Source organism: Lepidochelys kempii, chromosome 28 (genome assembly GCF_965140265.1).
Source record: "Lepidochelys kempii isolate rLepKem1 chromosome 28, rLepKem1.hap2, whole genome shotgun sequence".
Classification (NCBI taxonomy): Eukaryota; Metazoa; Chordata; order Testudines; family Cheloniidae; genus Lepidochelys; species Lepidochelys kempii.
In genome coordinates this window covers 2630501-2651323 of record NC_133283.1, presented here as the reverse complement: position 1 = coordinate 2651323, position 20823 = coordinate 2630501, and the positions used below count along the sequence as shown (strand labels likewise).

The window sequence follows — 20823 nt, the reverse complement described above, 5'->3', positions numbered from 1 at the left end:
CAGGTGACACCTTTTGCCCAGGAAATGAGACACGGAGATGGAGGAGGAGCAACAGGGGGGTGTCGGAGGTCAGGTCATTGAAAGTGGGCAGTCTGCACGGGGGGACTAGAAAAGGGGGAGTCCAAGGCATCTGTCCCAGGACTCCCAAGCTGGACTTGCCTGAAAGTCACTGATTTCTGTGATAGCAAGCTCTGTTCTACGCTGTGTTCCTGTCACCTAATAAACCTTGTGTTTTACTGGCTGGCTGAGAATCATGTCCGACTGCAGAGTTGGGGTGCAGGACCCTCTGGTTTCCCCAGGAACCCCATCTGGGCGGACTCGCTGCAGGAAGCACACACTGTGGAAGGGGGATGCTGAATGCTCTGAGGTCAGACCCAGGAAGGTCAAAGCTGTGGAAGCTTCTGCCCTGGAGACAGTCTGCTCAGAGAGAGGAGGCTTCCCCAGAGTCCTGACTGGCTTCATACAGAGTAGTTCTAGAGCATTGATGTGGTGACTCTGTGACAAAGGCATCTACAAAAAGCTCATAACTGGTCAAGACTCATAATGACTGAGAGATCAACATATGGGTCGTATGTAAGGAACAAAGTATTTATATTGAAAATCTACTTTATGGACTTGGAATGGAAATCAAATCACCAAGAGATAATGGGCCCCAGGATTGGCCCATCCACCCAAGAGGGAGCAGCCACCAATGTTCCCTCTAATTTTTTCCATCCACGTGCGGAATGAATTTTGTTATGTGCTCCACCAATATTGAGGTAGTGTGTGGATGTGAGCCACCAGTACAAACAAAAACCCTAGATATAATATATATTTTTAAACAGTTCATAGGTATGGAAGAAGAAGAAAGAATATTAAAACAAGGGATAATTAATAAGGTGCACTGCTCAAGATATGTATTTAGTATGAAATCAAATAAAAAGAAAATTGACACTGCCCTTGGAGTACATGTACTGGATACTGGAAAGGAGAGCAGAAGGTATTCACTCAGGCTTATACCATTTCTATGGGATGTCAATTCTTAATTGGATGAATACTTCACACACATAGAACAGTAAAAAGAAGTAATAAAGCTACACAGACAGCAAACAAAACCCCAAACAAACAAGTGACAACACTGAAAACACAAAGGGAAGTAAAACATCAACTGGTCAGTTATAGGTATTTTAAATGAGTGTTTAGGACCCACGCTGTGCAAGTTCGACAGAGCCCTGTAGAAACAGGCAAAGTTCTCCTGTTTTCACATGGACACACACACACACTCAAAAACTCAGAGCAGAAGCCCTGGAGCACATTAACACATGGTTTTGGAGTTTGCAGACAGATCCCTGCTTCAAAGAGCTTGCAAATAAGGTCTTCATCCTACAAAACACCTAGCACCACACCTTGTGCTTTCTACTTCTGAGTCAATGGAGTACTCGGAAGAGCCAGACCTCTACCAGACAGCAAAGATCTGGCCTTAATGGTTTCCAATACCTCTCCCCAGACAAATTCTAAAACTTAATGGAAATCACTTGTCTGGAATCCAACTCTAATCGCCAAACAAATAAAACTGGAAGAACTTTACCATGGATACTGTTTAACTACTTACCATGTATTAATTAGTAACAGGATATTTTTTTTAAAAAACCATTAAGATCACAGTTTTCAGACACCTAAAACACGCTAAAAAATTATGTTGTTAAAAGAATCCTTGCCTCTCTTACCTTAAGCCATCAACACCTATATAAACTTTGTTTGAAATGTAACTGTGCCAATGTCACGAGCTAAGCCTAGCCACATGCTTTTGCTCCAGTATTCATTCACTAAAGCCCCAATCCTGCAAATGCCTATGCATGGATGCTCTCCAGAGGCATAACTGTTTGCAGGATCAGTATCTAAGAGAAAGTAAATAGCAAGAAACCAGCTTCTTAAAGCCACAATCATCAAAATAAAATCACAGATGTATTTCTTTTAACCTTGGATTGCTGTAATTTACCCATAAGATCACTACAACAGAAAGATCGAAGTGTTTTTTTCAGTTTGTTCAGTGTGTGGACTGGACAGCAGTTTAGAGCCTGATCCTGCACTTAAGACCTCACTGCAATCTAATCTGCAGTCTGCACTCTTTAAAAATACTCATATAACTTCCTCAGAACTCTAGGAAGAGGACAGATTATTAACACATATCTACAAAAGCAGCCTAAATGCTTTACAATAAAAAAAAAAACAACAAACACAAGTCAGATTCTGCATTAAGATCTGCTAATGCAGAATCCCTCTGCCCTCTTTACCTCTCTGCTCTGGATCTGTCTCCCTCCAATCAAACTAAATCTTAGCCCAGTCTTTCTCACATCTCTGGCAGATGTCCAACAGCTGTCAACTGAAACGCAATGTGGCCCAAAGCAAGCTCTTCATCTTTCCCTGCTGATACTAGGTGAAAAATATTTTGGTATAGAACTGCAGAGGAGTCACTGTTTTGTGTTTGCTCTATAATTCTAAACAGTGGAAAATAGCGGGGGTGCCACATTATTCCTTCCCCATCAGATTATTCCTGGCATATTTCATATCTTGTAATTATATCAATAATCAGGTGGTAATTAATACCAGCTCCTCACCCCAGACTCATAGTTACCACAACAACAAGAAAAGGCAAGATGTGCTTGGACTGACCTTGCTCTGATGCACTAATCAGACAATGGAGTTTCCCCAGCACCCCACCCCACATGTAGCCACATCCCCCGCATGCTCCAAAATGCCAGCAACCTGCTCAAAATCTTGGCACCCCACCCCGTGCAGCCTGCTCTGACCAGTCCCTCCACCCCCCGTGCAGCCTGCTCCCCCAGCCCAGCCTGGGGCTGGAAGACAGTCCTTTCTCTCCCCGGCACCAGCAGCTGCAGCCCAGCTCGGGCTGCTGAGAGAGTCTGACTCTCTCCTCTCCCTGCAGCAGCCCGGCTGGAAGTCAGGACACCCCAAACTCCCCACCCCCAACTCACCCCACCTACCCCCTACTTCTCCCATCACCTCACCTTCTTCCACATCCTCTCCAGGGTCCAGGAGGCACCTAATTAGTGGACTCATATCTGCGCAGCTCCACTAATTAGGTACTGTCAAGGTTCCTTCCCCACTCTGAACTCTAGGGTACAGATGTGGGGACCTGCATGAAAGACCCCCCCAAGCTTATTTCTACCAGGTTAGGGTAAAAATTCCCCAAGGCACAAAGTCTTTGCCCTTGGATTAGGTAAACGCTGCCACCACCAAGTGCTTTAACAAACAATCAGGGAAAGGACCACTTGGAGTTCCTATTTCCCCAAAATATCTCCCCAAGCCCTTCCACCCCCTTTCCTGGGGAGGCTTGAGAATAAACAAGATGAGCACAGACCAGCCTTGGATTTTTAAGACCCCAAAAAACCCAGTCAGATTCTTAAAAACAGAACTTTATTAGAAGAACAAAAAAAGATAAGAGAACAACTCTGTAAGATCAGAATGGAAGATAATCTTACAGACAGTCAGATTCAAAACATAGAGAATCCCTCTAGGCAAAACCTTAAGTTACAAAAAGATATGAAAACAGGAATACACATTTCCTCCAGCACAGCGAATTTCACAAGCCAAAACAAAGAAAACCTAACGCATTTTCTAGCTAGATTACTTACTAACTTTACAGGAGTTTGAGGGCTTGCATCCTTGATCTGTTCCCAGCAAAGGTATCACACAGACAGACAAAAGCCTTTTTCCCCCACTCCAGATTTGCAAGTATCTTGTTCCCCCATTGGTCATTGTGGGTCAGGTGCCAGCCAGGTTACCTGACCTTAACCCTTTAGAGGTAAAAGGATTTTGCCTCTGGCCAGGAGGGATTTTATAGCACTGTATACAGAAAGGTGGTTATCCTTCCCTTTATATTTATGACAGGTATGCAGCCCTTCATTCCCTCGTGCGCGGCCGTCCAGGTGCGTACCTTAAAGGGAACTATGGTTGTCACTCCTCACTAGTCAGTTAGCAAGGTAATGCAACACTCAAGTGACCAACCTTGCTCCCTCCCACATGTGTAACTCACACCTTGCACTAACATAACCTGCTCACTCCCATCTCTTCTCCCTATAACTCCGAGTCCTAGAGCTGCTGCTGTCATTAATGCACACAGGCTTTCACTCCTGTTAATGCTGGAAAGACCTAATCCAGGGACAGGACTGAACCCTTATTTTCTCATCTCATAGGACAGTCTCAGCTGAGGGGGAGGTGAGAGGGGGAACAGGTATAAAGGGAAAAGAGTTGTTGTAGCCATGTTAGTCCCAGGATATCAAAGAGAGGGATTTTTAATTGGTTCTAAATGAAATTCCCTCACCCACCTTGTCTCTGCAAGAGATCTGAAAGTGTCAGAACAAAAACAGGAAGACAGAGCTCAGGACGCTAAAGCAACCATTTTCAATCCCCTGGAAGAAACTACATTTCCCATCTGCGCACAGTGTGTTTGTATCCTATATGAGGGACCACCCCATTCCTCTCACAGCAACAAGGGGAGACTGCAGCCAGCCCCAAAGAGTCGTTCCCCACCCTGGGATGTGAAAGATCCTTGTGCCTTCAGTTCCACACTGGCGAACGGCATTTACGAGTACTCCCTCCCCAGACTCCCCAGGGCAGCCAGGGATAATTAGTGGGTTATGGGAATTAGAAAATGAAAATTCATTAAGAACAATATTTTTGTGTTTATTATTAAATTCCCAGACACCCACCAATCCCCGTCCTTCTTCCGATGAGCTATAAATATGTGAGGGACTCAGCTCCTGATCCTGCAGTGAGTTTCTGCCCCTCCCCACATTCTCTAGCAGCACTTTTAAGAACAGGCCAGGGAAACATGTAAATACTTTGAACAAAATTCCAGAAGCTGCTGAGCATGGACAAGTTAAAATGAAACCAAGGTTCTGCCTCTCCAAGGACCCGGCCACTAGTGCAAAATTATAGACACTCCCCAGAAATCTGAAATGGCCACTTCATAACTGATAGAATGGTATTTATCTGTTGACTTCTGGGAATTATCAATAAAAGAAACAACCCAGTGAAGGTGATACCCTGAGGGAAAGATCTCATGTGTCTTTACAAATCGGTATAATCTAGTTTGGGACTTTATACACTAAAATGCTTTATTCGTAGCCCTATGGCGATTGCCTGGTGTCACTACACGGCAGAATTAAGGTTGGGTGCCTTAGCCATGAATTTCCATCCCGTAGCACAGGGGTAGGCAACCTGTGGCATGCATGCCAAGGTAGCTGATTTTCAGTGGCACTCAACACTGCCCAGGTCCTGGCCACCAGTCCGGGGGTGGGATCTGCATTAATTTTAAATTAAGCTTCTTAAACATTTTAAAAACCTTATTTACTTTAGTTATTGAATCATACAATCTCAGTGCTGGAAGGGACCTCAGGAGATTATCTTGTCCAACCCCCTGCTCAAAGCAAGACCAATCCCCAATTTTTTCCCCAGATCCCTAAACGGCCCCCTTGAGGATTGAAATCACAACCCTGGGTTTAGCAGGCCAATGCTCAAACCACTGAGTGATCCGTCCCCCCCATATATATATATATATATATATATTAAAGACATATAGAAAGATACCTTCTAAAAACGTTAAAAGGTATTATTGGCACATGAAACCTTAAATTAGAGTGAATAAATGAAGACTCGGCACACCACTTCCGAAAGGTTGCCGACCCCTGCCCTAGCATATTGCAACTGCTGTTAAGTGGGTTTAGCAAAATTCATTGTGTCTATTTCTTTTTTTAATTTCAATAGAGGATATCGATATTTAATACTAAGCCCTTTTTTTAATGTTTACATTTTCAATGTTCAGAGCTGTGGGAAGTTATGGGGCTCATCGGACAACAATTATTTGATTAGAGTAAATGTTGAGATTTGAAACACCAAGTCTTTTTAACTGTTGAAATAGAAATTGTAAATGTCACATGCAAAATATACAGTGTAAATATCCTTAAATCAAAACTTGACTTTGTTCAGAAGCATTTCTATGTTTTACCTAATTTTACGTGTGTGTGTGTGTGTGTGAAGTGAAATCAACATTTACTGCAATTTGTTAATAAAAATCCAATCCTTTCAAGCATACTTTCAAATAATTAAGTACTTTTAATTATTTCCCTTCCTGGACTGTAATGCTTGCGTTGAGGATAATTACATTGTGATGTAGCTATGGTGAGGCCAGAAGGTGACACTCTGACACATGAGCGAGGGTGGAGGATGAGGTAACATGGAGGCTACCAGGTTGAACATGGCCCTACAGAGGGTGGGGAGAAAACTCCCTCTCAGCCTCTCCTCTCTCCCACCTCCCAGAGTCAGTAACTCTGATAAATCATTCACTGAAATCTAAAGAGCCCCAGTATGTGAGACAGTGATTAACGCACATGCTTTAGGGGCTGCAGCGCCAACCCCCTGTCTCGATGAGGGGGATGAAGAACTGCAGTAGAAAAGGGTTAGGCTGGGAGAGGGCACAGCTGATGTGGGACTGGGAGCTGAGTTGACCAAGAGGCCAGAACTCATGGGGGTTTGGGACAAGAAATCAAGAGGACTGGGAAGAGGCACTTCTGTGTATTTTCTCCCTGTTTACAATCCTGCCATGTATTTAATATAGAAACTTTTCATTCACATTTAAACACACTGGAGCTAAGCTGCTATTTCCACTTACATTGGTACCATTTTAATTAGGTGCTTAATCAGATGCTTATGCATCACAAAGCAATCAATAATTGGTGTGCTTTCATTAATTAACTTGACTGTGTGCTGTGCATTGCTTTTAAAAAAAATGACAGTGTGAGCAAGTGTCAATTTCAGGCATTAAGAAATGGAAATTAGGTGTCAGTTAATCTCTAATGCACTTATCTCAATTTTAATTTCAATTTTGAATCAGTATTAATACCATGTTTTTTAAACAGCATTAGGGTCTATTTGTATAATTGGTTGCAAGATTTCACTGGATATTGCGAACCAAAAGTCTTAACCTTTTATTTTGAGATCAGTAAATGCAATCCAGCGCACCACTCCTGAAAGTCTGCAACCCCTAGCCGGTGACATGCTCCTTAGAGAGCAAACACCTGGTGAGCTCTTTCGCCCTAAAAAGCGCTTTTGGCTTTTTGACATTGCTTCATCCACCCCACCAGAAAATGCTATAGGTAACCAGGTAATTAAAGCATACCTTCACTAGGTATAGTTCTACCAGCTATGTGCCAAAATTCAAATGGTTGTTTCTTTTATCTTTCATTCAGCTTTGCAATTATTAGATCCCATTTAAAAACTGGAACTGAAATAACAAAAGCAAGTTAAGAAGAGAGTAGCATCAGGCATAGGTGGGGGTAAAACAATAAAGGGAAAGAACTGACTATGCAAAAAGGAACATCCCAAACTATCAGAGCCCCAGATCACCGTCCAATAGAATCTACCTCAGCCAGGCATATCAAGCTGGGCCCCTGAAAAATCACCCATCCCGTCTGGCAGTGAATGCTGCGTGTTCCAGATGGAGCTATTGTGTGCGTCTCCTCCGCTGACATGCTGCTTTGATACTGAATGCACCACGGCCACAGGGAGCAGAGACATGGACTCCTACAAAACAGAATCCCATATACCCCTCCAACATCACATCCCCTCCCCACACTGTCTGCCATCCCTTCCCCCACCTCCACATGGCCATTCACAGCCTATTGCTAACAGTTCCTTCCAGCCTTCAACACTATAAATAAATAAAACACTGTTACAAAAGTTAGATTGTGCCAGAGAAACCCGACCTTGTTCTGTGAGGTGGTTTTCTTTTGGACAAAAGAAATGCAATAGCATCTGGATGACAGGAAGGCATATGATACAGTTCCACATGGGAACCTACTCGCTACATTGGAGAAGATGGGGATATGAGAAGTGAAAGGTCAGTAAGAAATTGGTTACAGGGGAGACTACAAGGAGTCATACTGAACGGTGAGTTGTCAGGCTGGAGGGAGGTTACTAGTGGAATTCCTCAGAGATCAGTCTTGGGGGACCAATGTTATTCAACATTTTTATTAGTGACCTTGGCACAAAAAGTGGGAGTATGACACAAAGCTGGGAGGTATTGCCAATATGGAGGAGGACCGGAATATATACAAGAAGATCTGCATGACCTTGAAATCTGCAGTAATTGAAATGGGATGAAAATTAATAGAGCAAAATTATGCACTTGGGGACTAATGACAAGAATTTTTGCAATAAGCTGGGGATTTATCAGTTGGAAGGGACAGAGAAGGAGAAAGACCTGGGAGTATTGGGTGATAACAGCATAATTATGAGCTGCCAATGTCCTGCGGCCATGACGTGGGTTAATGCAGTCCTAGGATGCAGGCGAGGTATTTCCAGTAGACACAGCGAAGGGTTAATATTGTTATACAAGGCACTGATGAGACGTCATCTGAAATACTGCGGGCCATTCTGGTCTCCCATGTTTAAGAAGGATGCATTCAAAGTGGAACAGGTGCAGAGAACGGCTACTAGGATAATCCGAGGAATGGAAAATCTGCCTTATGAGAGGAGACTCCAAGAGCTTGGCTTCTTTAAGCTAGCCAAAAGAAGGCTGAGGGGAGATATGACTGCTCTCTATAAATACATCAGAAGGACAAATATCAGAAGGACAAATTTCCTTGGTATATGGGTAGGGGAAGAAGGTCCCTGCCCATGGGGACTGAATGCCTCCCAGGGAAAAGAGGCACTTCAGTCTGCTTGAGAGGTTTGAAGTAAGGGCAGCATTATGGGAAGCTGCCAGAAATCTTTCAAGTTTGGTGCTGCTTCAGCAAGGGCTCCTGAAGGGTTGTAAATTAGTTAGGGGTAGTGTAAGATGATTTGGCACAAAAGGGTTTAAGGTCAAAAGCAGAGTTAACAGACCACCTTTAGAGACTGGATCTGAGACTTGGTCCTGGGGGAGAGGAGGAAAATAAATAAATAAATAAAAGTTTCAAAGTGCAACCTGCCTTTCCACACTCTTTTGTTTTTCTGAAGTTTTAATGGAGGGTACTTTGGATACTTATGTGAGATGTCAAGAAGGAAGTTTTTGTTTAATGATAAAACCCAGTTATATACATGTAACTGTATGTGCAACTGTGTGCAGTCACATTGGATGGAAGCTTGGTCATTAAATTATCCAAGGGGGTCAGGTAGAGTGGCTACTATCACCACTATGCTTCTGTCCACAGAAGCCTTTATAGCTATTCTGAGGGAAAATGGGCCCTTTTCCCACAGAAATGGTCTATAGGGGACTGCTGCAGGCAGCAGGCAGAGAGAGAATCTGATCAAAATTATTTGACTTTTGGGTAATGTAATCAAAATCACTAAAGGATGGAAGGGGTTTCTACTGGAACTTAACTTGGCTGCCCCTGGTTGTGTCTAGTTGTACAAGATGGAAGTGTAATCGGGGTACAGTTGTGTAAAAAGAGTAATTACAGTGCAAGGGATGTTAGGCAAAACAGAATTTTGTGTGTGTGTGTGCACAGGTAAAAGAAAAGGAAAAGGGGAGGAATGATGGGAACACTGAGCCTTGGGATTGCTCTGGGGGATCAGATTGTTGCTTTGGTGGGTTCTGCATGAAAACTCTGTAGGCATGGGGGACGCAGTTATACCTTGTGTAAAATTAATTTGGCTAATATGATGTTATGGAGGTTAAACTATATGGAAGGAATTTGCATTTTCCCAGGACATGTGCAGTGTATATTGGAAAAGGAGTAAAAGAAATGCAAATAAAACATGGTACTTCATTAAAATCCTAATAGGGCTCCAAAAGGAGCCACAATAGGTTGTGCTTTCTTTTTCAGATCGCTGTGTTTTGGAGCAGGAGATGAAAGTGGAAAGTAATCAGAACTCTGGTGGAAGTAAAATGCTTCCCTTTTAAGACAGTGTCTGAGCTGCTAACAGCTTTGGATCCAAAAGCAAGCTAGTAAGCCTCTGTGTGTAAATGCAAATTACCTAGCTGATGGGCACAAAGGAGCTGCAAATAACAAATACATCTGGTCAGCAAACAAGCTACTAGAAGACTCAGATTATGGCCCTTCAGGAAAGGGAGGTGAAAAAAACAAGTCAAGCCTGAAAATAAGGGGGACAGGTTAACCTTAAGGGGTGTGTGTGTGTGTGTGTGTACAGTGCTAAAATCTGAAGCTGTGTCTCAGCTATTACCTGAGAATAAACTTAAAGCTTGGTACAGCAGAGAAACTATTGCAAACTTGGTCTGTTGTACAAGAGGGGAAACTGAGGTACACCATCTCATGAATTTCATAAATGACCAGTGAGTGGGGTAATTCACTAGCCTGACTATAGAACAAAATAAGGACAGTCTGGAGGTAATTCTTCTGTTTTTCCTGCAAGTAGCAAGGACATTTGTAAAAGAAAGTGGTATTATTATTAAGCAATAATCTGTCCCCACCATGGGGAAGGAAATTGTTTCTTTTGTTTTTCAGACACTCTACAAGCAAGCTGGCGCCAGCGGAAAAATAACCCAGAATACCATGGATCTATGTTTTGTGTTGTTTGTGGTGTTTGTCTTGTTGCTAGCATTGTTGTGTTTTAATGAACAGAAAACCTCATGATGTGGGTGGGGGATGGCTTCCAAAGGCTGGCCTTGGGGGGGAAGATGTGTATGGGAATGCAAATTCTCAACTAGGAGGCCAGCAGCTGTGTAATAGCTACCATGGTACCTGGAAATGGAATGGCAACTAAGGTGGCCCCCACAAGCCCTATGGAAATAATGAGAAGGGGAGGAGCTCACTGGAAATCAATGGGGGTGTGTGTAAAATAGTGTAAATTAATAGAAGATGTTTGGATGTGCCCCTCTCCTATGACTATTGAGGAGCGGGATCAATGGCGTATGCAAGGGGTGGACAATTGGGTGTACTGTGTATAAGGTGTTTTGCTGGGAATGTACATATTACTGGGGGCACAATTACACCAGCCCATAACCAAACTACACCCATCTACATGCTGCTATGTGGACTTTGGTGCACAAATGGATCTGTGAATCTTATTGCTGTGAATAAGCCAGGGCTTACTGCCTGATTCCATACCAAGTGGTCAAGCTGGTTTGGACAATATCCCATTTCTCTGTGAACATTCAATGGACTTGTGATATGGACAAAAGCATACAAAACTTGAAGGAGCAGCTTGTTGCAACTGCCAGCAACTGGACACAAGATCGTGACCCCATCGAAGGAGGAGAGGAAGTGTTCTGGGGGTGTCTTGGATGTTGGACCATACTGCAGTGGTCAGAACTCGGTGTTGCTGTGGATTTTGTATTCTTAACGGTACTTGTGTTACGTTGCATAGGGAGATAACCTATTAGGAATGTAATACGCCCTCCAAACCCTGCAGTGTACTAGACAACCTGGACCCAACCTTCTCAGGCCCACTCTAATGGGAAGTCTGGAACACTAATTGGAATAGGTGTGGTATGCCCGTATGAGAGAAGGTGCAGGGCACAATACTACACAAGGGGCAGTGGGACAAATGGAATATCGACACCTTCCACCTTGATGCCTGGCCCTATCAGGAAATGTGTCGCCATATGTCCTATGCTTTTCCAGGGATACCTGGGCAGGAGGATCCCAAAAGAAAAAGAAAAAAAAAAGGGGTGGAGTGTTAGGATATAGATATTCAGGCCTGCCTGTAAAGGCCTATACTCTAAGAATTTAGGTGTATTCTTATCACTTGGCTAGTGATAGAGGTATAAAAGAAAGAATCAAAATCACTGTCTGCTAGTGTAAGGGCCTTCTCTTACTGTGACAGTTTGTGGCCCTGTGCTTAGGCTCAGGCCTTTGGCTAAGCAGCAGAGGCAGCCATAAGCTGGGAAGCGAACGGTCACATCCTCGCATTCCAAACTAGTCACATTGAAATAAGGTGCTATTGGGCTGTTAGGCACTATCAGGACAGGATTGTATTCCTATCACCTCCAGAGAAAGGGAAGTGCCTAGAAAATGTAAAAGGAAACTTAGTTTGATAGCATCCTGTCTGGCAAGAACTCACTTATCAATAGCTGGGATGTGAAATCCTCACTTCTGTATTGTTTTGTCATTATAGTTCCCACTTTGCTGTTGTTTGTCTGTATAATCTCTGTCTGGTTCTGTGATTGTTCCTGTCTGCTGTATAATTAATTTTGCTGGGTGTAAACTAATTGAGGTGGTGGGATATAATTGGTTACATAATCATGTTACAATATGTTAGGATTGGTTAGTTAAATTTCAGGAAAATGATTGGTTAAGGTATAGCTAAGCAGAACTCAAGTTTTACTATATAATCTGTAGTCAATGAGGAAGTGACTGGGTGTGGGTGGGGGTGGGGGTGGGGGTGGGGGTGGGCGTGTGAGATGGGAACAGGGAATGGGGGTAAGAAAATTGGAATCATGTTTTGCTAAAGGAGGAAATGGGAACAGGGAATGGGAGTAAGGAAGTTGGAATCATGTTTGGCTAAGGGTAGGAATGGGAACAGGGACACAGGTGTAAGGCTCTGTGGTGTCAGAGCTGGGAAAGAGGATACTAAGGAAGGAAACTGGAGTCATGCTTGCTGGAAGTTCACCCCAATAAACATCGAATTGTTTGCACCTTTGGACTTCGGGTATTGTTGCTCTCTGTTCATGCGAGAAGGACCAGGGAAGTAAGTGGGTGAAGGAATAAGCCCCCTAACAGAAAGAAAGGACTTATTTAGGTTAAGCACCAATGGTGTCACTGGAACAAATGGATATTGGCCATCAATAAGTTTTGGCTTGAACTTAGGCGAAGGTTTCTAACCATCAGAGTGAAGTTTTGGAACAGCCTCTCAAGGGAAGCAGTGGGGGCAAAAAACCTAACTGGCTTCAAGACTGAGCTTGATACATTTCTGGAGGGATTGGTATGATGGGACTGCCTACAATGGCAGGTAGCCGATTTGCAACTGCTAACAGCAAACATCTCCAGAGGCTGGTGATGGGACACTAGATGGGCAGGGCTCTGAGCTACTACAGAGAATTCCTTCCTAGCTGTCTGGCTGCTGGGTCTTTGCCATATTTGGAATGGGAAGGAATTTTGCCCAGACTCAGATTGGCAGAGACCCTGTTTTTTTTGTTTTTTGTCTGCCTTCCTCTGCAGCATGGGGCATGGCATGGCTCGGCTCATTTACAGGTTTAAACAAGTGTAAATGATGGATTTTTTGGTAACTTGAAGTCTTTAAATAAATTATTTGAGGCCTTCATTAACTCAGCCCGATGGGTCTGTTCAGCACCACAATGAAGACCCTGATCTTATAGAATCATAGACCATCAGGGTTGGAAGGGACCTCAGGAGATCATCTAGTCCAACCCCCTGCTCAAAGCAGGACCAATCCCCAATTTTTGCCAACTGTGTCCGTGCAGAGCCCTGCACGACAGGGGGCCTGACCTCAATCAGGGGCTCTGCAACTCCTGGTATTACAGGATCCCTGGTTTTGTTTAGGGTCCCTGCAGCACCTGACGAAATGTGGGGCCAGGATCTCTGTCAGGGTCTGTGCAGTGCCCAGTACAGCGGTGGGGCGCGATCTTCGCCAGGGTCCGTGCACTGCCAGGCCCAACGGGGACACAGATCTCACTCGGGGTCTCCGAGGCGCCCAGCACAATGGAGGCAGCAGTTAAGGCCGCAGTCGGGCACTGCCTGGCACAAGGGGGGCTGTGATCTCGGTCCATGTCTCAGTTTCACCTAAAACAGAGGTCTCCCCATCTCGGGGCTCGGCCCGCCTCTGCCCGTTCCAGAAATCACTCCGGGGAACGATTCCCCCCTAAACCGGGACAAGTCACTGCAGGTAAAGTGGGGGGGACACCCCCCCCCAAGGCGGAGATTTGAACTGGCCACGCGCGAAGTGGGGAGGAAACGGGGACCGGGGGGGGCAGAGCCCGTCTCAGGGAGGTGGGGGAAGGGGGGGGTCACCCGGGCTGCTGCTCGTCGCTGCCGGGAGCGAAAGGGGGCAGGGCGGGAGCGGGGGGGGGTCCCCAGGGGAGGGGGCAGCGGTAAATCCGAGGGGATCTCAGCCCCCCCCCTTTCCCTCCCCGCCCCTCGGGGGGCCCCGGCTCTTCTCCCCCCGCCGGCCATGTCCGGGCTGCGCCGACATTTTCCCCCCGCCCCTTTCCCCAGGTCTCCCCCCGCCCGGCCCCACGCAGGGACCCCGGGGGGGCTGGTCCCCCCCCCGGACACTGGGGCAGAGTCACCGCCCGGCCCCGGGGCTCGCTCCGGTACCTGGAGGCTGCAGCTCCGCAGCGGGGCGGGCGGAGCCCGGGGCGGCCCCAGGGCGGCTCCGGCGAGGGGGCGGGTGGATGAAGGTCTCCCCGGCACAGACCCTTCGGCCTCGCCCGGCCCCACAGCCCCGGGGCGCAGCGGCAAGTGAGCTCTGCCTCTGCGCATGCCCGACTCTCTCCCGCGCTCTGCGCATGTCCGACTCTTTCCGCCCCCCCGATCTGCGCATGCCCACAGCCGGGAGACACAAAACCCTCCTCCGGCTCCGGGAGAGGCTCCAACGGCCCCGCACGAGCCAGGCAGAGCCGCAGCGCCGCGCGCGTTCGCAGCCCCTCTCGTCCTCCCCCCGCCAAACGTCACTTCCGTTCCTGGGAGAGTCAGGAACTACATCTCCCAGCCTGCCCCGTGGGGCGCTTCCGCCCTCTCCAGCCCGGGTAAGGGAGGGTGGCAGAGGAGGATTTGGAGTTAATTGAGAAACTGAAGAGTAACAGGTCAGGGGGACCAGATGGCCTCACCCAAGAGTTCTGAAAGAACTCAGATGTGAAATTGCTGAACTACTCAGGAGGGTTTGTAACCTGCCTTTTAAATCGGCTTCTGTACCCAGTGACTGGAAGACAGCTAATGTAAGGCCAATATTTAAAAAGGGCTCTAGAGGGGATCCCGGCAATTACAGACCTGTAAGTCTAACGTCAGTACCGGGCAAATTCATTGAAACAATCGTAAAGAATAAAATTGTCAGACACACAGAAGAACAAATTGTTGGGCAAAAGTCAACATGGTTTCTGTAAAGGGAAATCATGTCTTACTGATCTCTTACAGCTCTTTGAAGGGAGGAACAAACATGTGGACAAGGGGGATCCAGTGGACACAGTGTACTTAGATTTCCAGAAAACCTTTGACAAGGTCCCTCACCGTAATTTAAGTTGTCCTGGGATAAGAGGGAAGATCCTTTCATGGATTGAGAACTGGTTAAAAGACAGGGAACAAAGGGTAGGAATAAATGGTAAATTTTCAGAATGGAGAGGGGTAACTAGTGGTGTTCCCCAAGGGTCAGTCCTAGGAACAATCCTATTCAACTTATTCATAAATGATCCAGAGAAAGGGCTAAACAGTGAGGTGGCAAAGTTTGCAGATGATACTAAACTGCTCAGGATAGTTAAGACCAAAGCAGACTGTGAAGAACTTCAAAAAGATCTCACAAAACTAAGTGATTGGGCAACAAAATGGCAAATGACATTTAATGTGGATAAATGTAAAGTAATGCACATTGGGAAAAATAACCCCAACTATACATACAATTTGATGGGGGCTAATTTAGCTACAACTAATCAGGAAAAAGATCTTGGAAGTCATTGTGAATAGTTCTCTGAAGACGTCCACGCAGTGTGCAGCGGCAGTCTAAAGCAAACAGGATGTTAGGAATCATTAACAAGGGGATAGAGAATAAGAAGGAGAATATCTTATTGCCCTTATATAAATCTATGGCACGCCCACATCTTGAATACTGTGTACAGGTGTGGTCTCCTCACCTCAAAAAAGATATACTGGCATTAGAAAAGGTTCGGAGAAGGGCAACTAACATGATTAGGGGTTTGAAACGGGTCCCATATGAGGAGAGATTAAAGAGGCTAGGACTTTTCAGATTGGAAAAGAGGAGACTAAGGGGGGATATGATAGAGGTATATAAAATCATAGAATCATAGAATATCAAGGTTGGAAGGGACCTCAGGAGGTCATCTAGTCCAACCCCTGCTCAAAGCAGGACCAATCCCCAATTTTTGCCCCAGATCCCTAAATGGCCCCCTCAAGGATTGAACTCACAACCCTGGGTTTAGCAGGCCAATGCTCAAACCACTGAGCTATCCCTCCCCCCATATATAAATCATGAGTGATGTATAGAAAAGTTATTTACTTATTCCCTTAATATAAGAACTAAGGGTCACCACATGAAATTAATGGGTAGCAGGTTTAAAACAAATAAAAGGAAGTTTTCTTCACACAGCGCACAGTCAACGTGTGGAACTCCTTGCCTGAGGAGGTGGTGAAGGCTAGGACTATAACAGGGTTTAAAAGACAACTGGATAAATTCATGGAGGTTAAGTCCATTAATGGCTATTAGTCAGGATGGGTAAGGAATGGTGTCCCTAGCCTCTGTTTGTCAGAGGGTGGTAATGGACAGCAGGAGAGAGATCACTTGATTACTACCTGTTAGGTTCACTCCCTCTGGGGTACCTGGCATTGGCCACTGTCAGTAGACAGCACACTGGGCTGGATGGACCTTTGGTCTAACTGAGTACGGCCATTCTTGTGTTCTTATTAACCACTTCTCTCAGTGGTGTCCATTTTTCACGCCCCTGAGAGATGTGGCTATGTCAACATAGCTTTTGAGTGTAGACCAGCCTTTAGATGGCTTTTTGATGTGAAAGGCAATGGACTTCAGCCTTTTTCTTGATGTTGATAGTTGATGATTGCAGCTTTTCTACCAGCTGGACACATCTTATGACAGATGTCATGCCTTTCCTTTGCAAATTAGAGAAGTGAGGAAGTCAGTGACCCTTACAGTCTAAGTGGGTAAAAAGTTATACAACTTGTCTCCTTGAATAGTGTGGTTTTTTTTTTTTTAAAGAAACTGGCTTTTAAGCTAAGCAAAATATGTTCTATTTGAAGTACAAAAAATTGAAATCTATACTTGGCGAATATTCTCTTATACACTCTTTCTAACGCATATTCTTCCACCCCAACCTTTGGAGTGAAGTTTCCTACCAAAACTCCTTATACCACAGGGGGTAAATTAAATCAAATTAACTTTTGAAGATTAGCCATCATTTCCTGTATGACTAACTGAAAGTTGTCTTGTTTTTAGTTCTGTTTTCCAAAATAATTCAGATCATCAAACAAACAATTAGTCTCCTACTCTTTAACCAATAACTTCACCTTCAATTTAATTTTCATTTGTAACAACAACATATTCAAAGACCACAAATTCTTGTCATATATGTTGGTTTCTTTTACTCCCCATTGCCAACAACTGAATGTTGGCTCAAGTTTTTGCATGTCCCAACGTAGGTCCCAACCACTCCTGTGAGTTCATATATCTCTGGTTCTTCTGCTGTCTGTGTTGGTGGAAGGGGTCTCCTATGTGGGAATGTTTGCATCATGAGGAAAAAAAAAAACTTTCTCTTTTCACACTTTGTTAGGATATAGATATTCATGCCTGTCTGCAAAGGCCTGTACTTTAAGAATTTTGGTGTATTCTGATCACTTGGCTAGTTAGAGGTATAAAAGAAAGCATCAAAATCATTGTCTGCCGGTGTAAGGGCCTTCTCTTACTGTGACAGTCTGAGGCCCTGTTCTTAGGCTAAGGCCTTTGGCCAAGCAGCAGAGGCAGCCATAAGCTGGGAAGCGACCGGTTATCTCCTCACATTCCAAAGTAATCACATTGAAAGAAGGTGCTATTGGGCTGTTAGGAATACAATCCTGACCTGATAATGCCTATCACCTCCAGAGAAAGGGAAGTGCCTAGAAAATGTAAAAGGAAACTTTTAGTTTGATAGCATCCTGTCTGGCAAGAACTCACTTATCAATAGCTGGGATGTGAAACCCTCACTTCTGTATTGTCTTGTCATTATAGTTCCCACTTTGCTATTGTTTGTCTGTATAATCTCTGTCTGGTTCTGTGATTGTTTCTGTGTGCTGTATAATTAACTTTGCTGGGTGTAAACTAATTAAGGTGGTGGGATATAATTGGTTACATAATCATGTTACAATATGTTAGGATTGGTTAGTTAAATTTCAGGAAAATGATTGGTTAAGGTTTAGCTAAGCCGAACTCAAGTTTTCCTATATAGTCTGCAGTCAATCAGGAAGTGAGGGGGTGGGTGTGTGTGGGGAAAATGGGAACAGGGAATAGGGGTAAGGAAATTGAAATCATGTTTGGCTAAGGGCAGGAATGGGAACAGGGACAAAGGTGTAAGGCTCTGTGGTGTCAGAGCTGGGAAGGAGGATACTAAGGAAGGAAACTGGAATCATGTTTGCTGGAAGTTCACCCCAATAAACATCGAATTGTTTGCACCTTTGGACTTTGGGTATTGTTGCTCTCTGTTCATGCGAGAAGGACCAGGGAAGTAGTGGGTGAAGGAATAAGGCCCCTAACACATTTTTTAACCTTTCAAAGTAGGAGATGGTAGGATAGAAGTGAAGTAAATGCATAAAACACAAGAGAAAACTGTCTGGTCTACACTAAAGACATTTATCAGTATAACTTTATTGCTCAGAGATGTGAAAAAACGACACAGCTGAGCAATGTAGTTACACAGCTCTAGCCCCCTGTGTAGATAGTGCTACATCAGTGGGAAAGCTTCTCCTGCCAGCATAGCCACCTGAGACAATATTGACTTCAACAATTGAACTACACTGTGATCATATGCACTTCCTTCAGTTAATTCGGGTTCTGCTGTTGTTCACCATTTCCAAGTGGAGATTTTAAATCACTACTGTTTCTTTCTTAGCATGTCCAGTAAATTGGAGAGTTCTCTCCTGTTGACAGAACTGCACTTGAACTGTCTCCATGTCATCATGGAGGGATGGGGAAAAAGCAAAGCTGAAGTGAGAAATCATGTCTTTAGCAAATGATCATTTGTCTTAAATTCTCCAATAAATCTGAGTTACATCCTATCAAACAGAACTAATATCCAACTCGGTGACCAAACAGCCTTCAGGAAAGATAGAAAGCCACATTACAGAGAGATCCGATGAAGTGAGCTGTAGCTCACGAAAGCTTATACTCAAATAAATGTGTTAGTCTCTAAGGTGCCACAAGTACTCCTTTTCTTTTTGCGAATACAGACTAACATGGCTGCTACTCTGAAACATGACAATGAAAGTGTCAAGTGAAATTCCAGAGCAGGTTACATCTGATTATTCAGAATCAGGACAAGAAATTCTCCCATCACATTATCCTCTGATCCATTCTAACGTACTTCACTTAGCACTGTCTCAATAGTCAGTTATGTTATTTACAACATTTTTAGTATTCTAGCACCCCCATAATGGGGGAAAAAACAGCCACCTTGCCGGAAGTGGCTTTACCAAGAGATGGAACCTGGGATTTAAACTCCAAATGATCACACTGTGTTTGGGATCCATTTGAATTCCCCTCCCAGGTCTTTGACACTTTCATCTCCAGTCATAGCAACTCTGATACAGGATTAAAGAAGTCAAAGCATCTCCAAGCACAGACAACAGAGAATGCTTCATCACATGAAACTTTGAAAAGTGGAGGGATAGAATGTGATGAAGATAAACTCTACATGGCTCAGACAAAAGGTAACAGTTCTGCAGTGGTGGGGAAGGAGGGAATCTCTGAGTCACCCCATCTCCTTCCAGTGTCACAGAGGATGAAATGATACTTACTTTCCTGCTCCATCTCCTCTTTATTTACATCTAATTTGAAAAGTTCCCAGTATAGGTGCTCTTCAGCAAAACCCAGAGCAACGTGAGAACTGGCAATGATGATACAATTTGTATGATGGGTGACTCCAACAATAACTTTGCAATAGGAGGAATGGTATAAATGTGATGCTCCCTGGTTCCTGAAAGGAAGGACACACTCACATTATCCATGGGACAATAGAAATATGTTAGCAACAAGAAGAAAGTCAATGGAAGTTTGGGCCCCCTACTGAATAAGGGAGGAAACCTAGTGACACAGGATGTGAAAAAAGCTAATGTACTCAATGCTTTTTTTGCCTCTGTCTTCACGAACAAGGTCAGCTCCTGACTACTGCCCTGGGCAGTACAGCATGGGGAGGAGGTGACCAGCCCTTTGTGGAGAAAGAAGTGGTTTGGGACTATTTAGAAAAGCTGGATGAGCATAAGTCCATGGGGCCGGATGCACTGCATCTGAGAGTGCTAAAGGAGTTGGCGGATGTGACTGCAAAACCATTGGCCAATCTTTGAAAACTCATGGCAATCGGGGGAGGTCCAGGACGACTGGAAAAAGGCTAATGTAGTGCCCATCTTTAAAAAAGGGAAGGAGGAGGATCCGGGGAACTACAGGCCAGTCAACCTCACCTCAGTCCCTGGAAAAATCATGGAGCAGGTCCTCAAGGAATCCATTCTGAAGCACTTAGAGGAGAAGAAAGTGATCAGGAACAGTCAGCATGGATTCACCAAGGGCAAGTCATGCCTGACTAATTTAATTGCCTTCTGTGACGAGATAACAGGCTATGTGGATGAGGGGAAAGCAGCAGATGTGTTATTCCTTGACTTTGTATCAAAAGCTTTGCTAGTCTCCCACAGTATTCTTGCCAGCAAGTTAAAGAAGTATGGGCTGGATGAATGGACTATATGGTGGATAGAAAGCTGGCTAGATTGTCAGGCTCAACGGGTAGTGATCAATGGCTCCATGTCTAGTTGGCAGCCGGTATCAAGCGGAGTGGCCCAAGGGTTGGTCCTGGGGCTGGTTTTGTTCAATATCTTCATTAACGATCTGGAGGATGGCATGTAACCCTCCCTTACCTGGGTTTACGATCTGGAGGATGCTGTAACCAAACCCTAGTTAGTAGTTCAGCAATTTTATATTTGAGTTCTTTCAGAACTCTTGGGT

The 20823-nt window shown here is 44.7% G+C and overlaps 1 protein-coding gene across 1 annotated transcript in view; it reads right to left on the bottom strand.

Moving 5' to 3' along the window:
* The window catches only part of LOC140904149 (uncharacterized), a 671145-nt gene extending 656628 nt beyond the window's left edge, over window positions 1–14517 (bottom strand). The window contains exons 1-2 of the mRNA XM_073326460.1: window positions 14220–14517; window positions 12582–12658 (exon numbers count right to left, since the gene is read on the bottom strand). Coding sequence (XP_073182561.1) covers window positions 12582–12658; window positions 14220–14384 — 242 coding nt within the window. The 5' untranslated portion in view covers window positions 14385–14517. The remainder of the gene's footprint in view (window positions 1–12581; window positions 12659–14219) is intronic.
* Between the last annotated feature and the right edge of the window lie 6306 nt (window positions 14518–20823).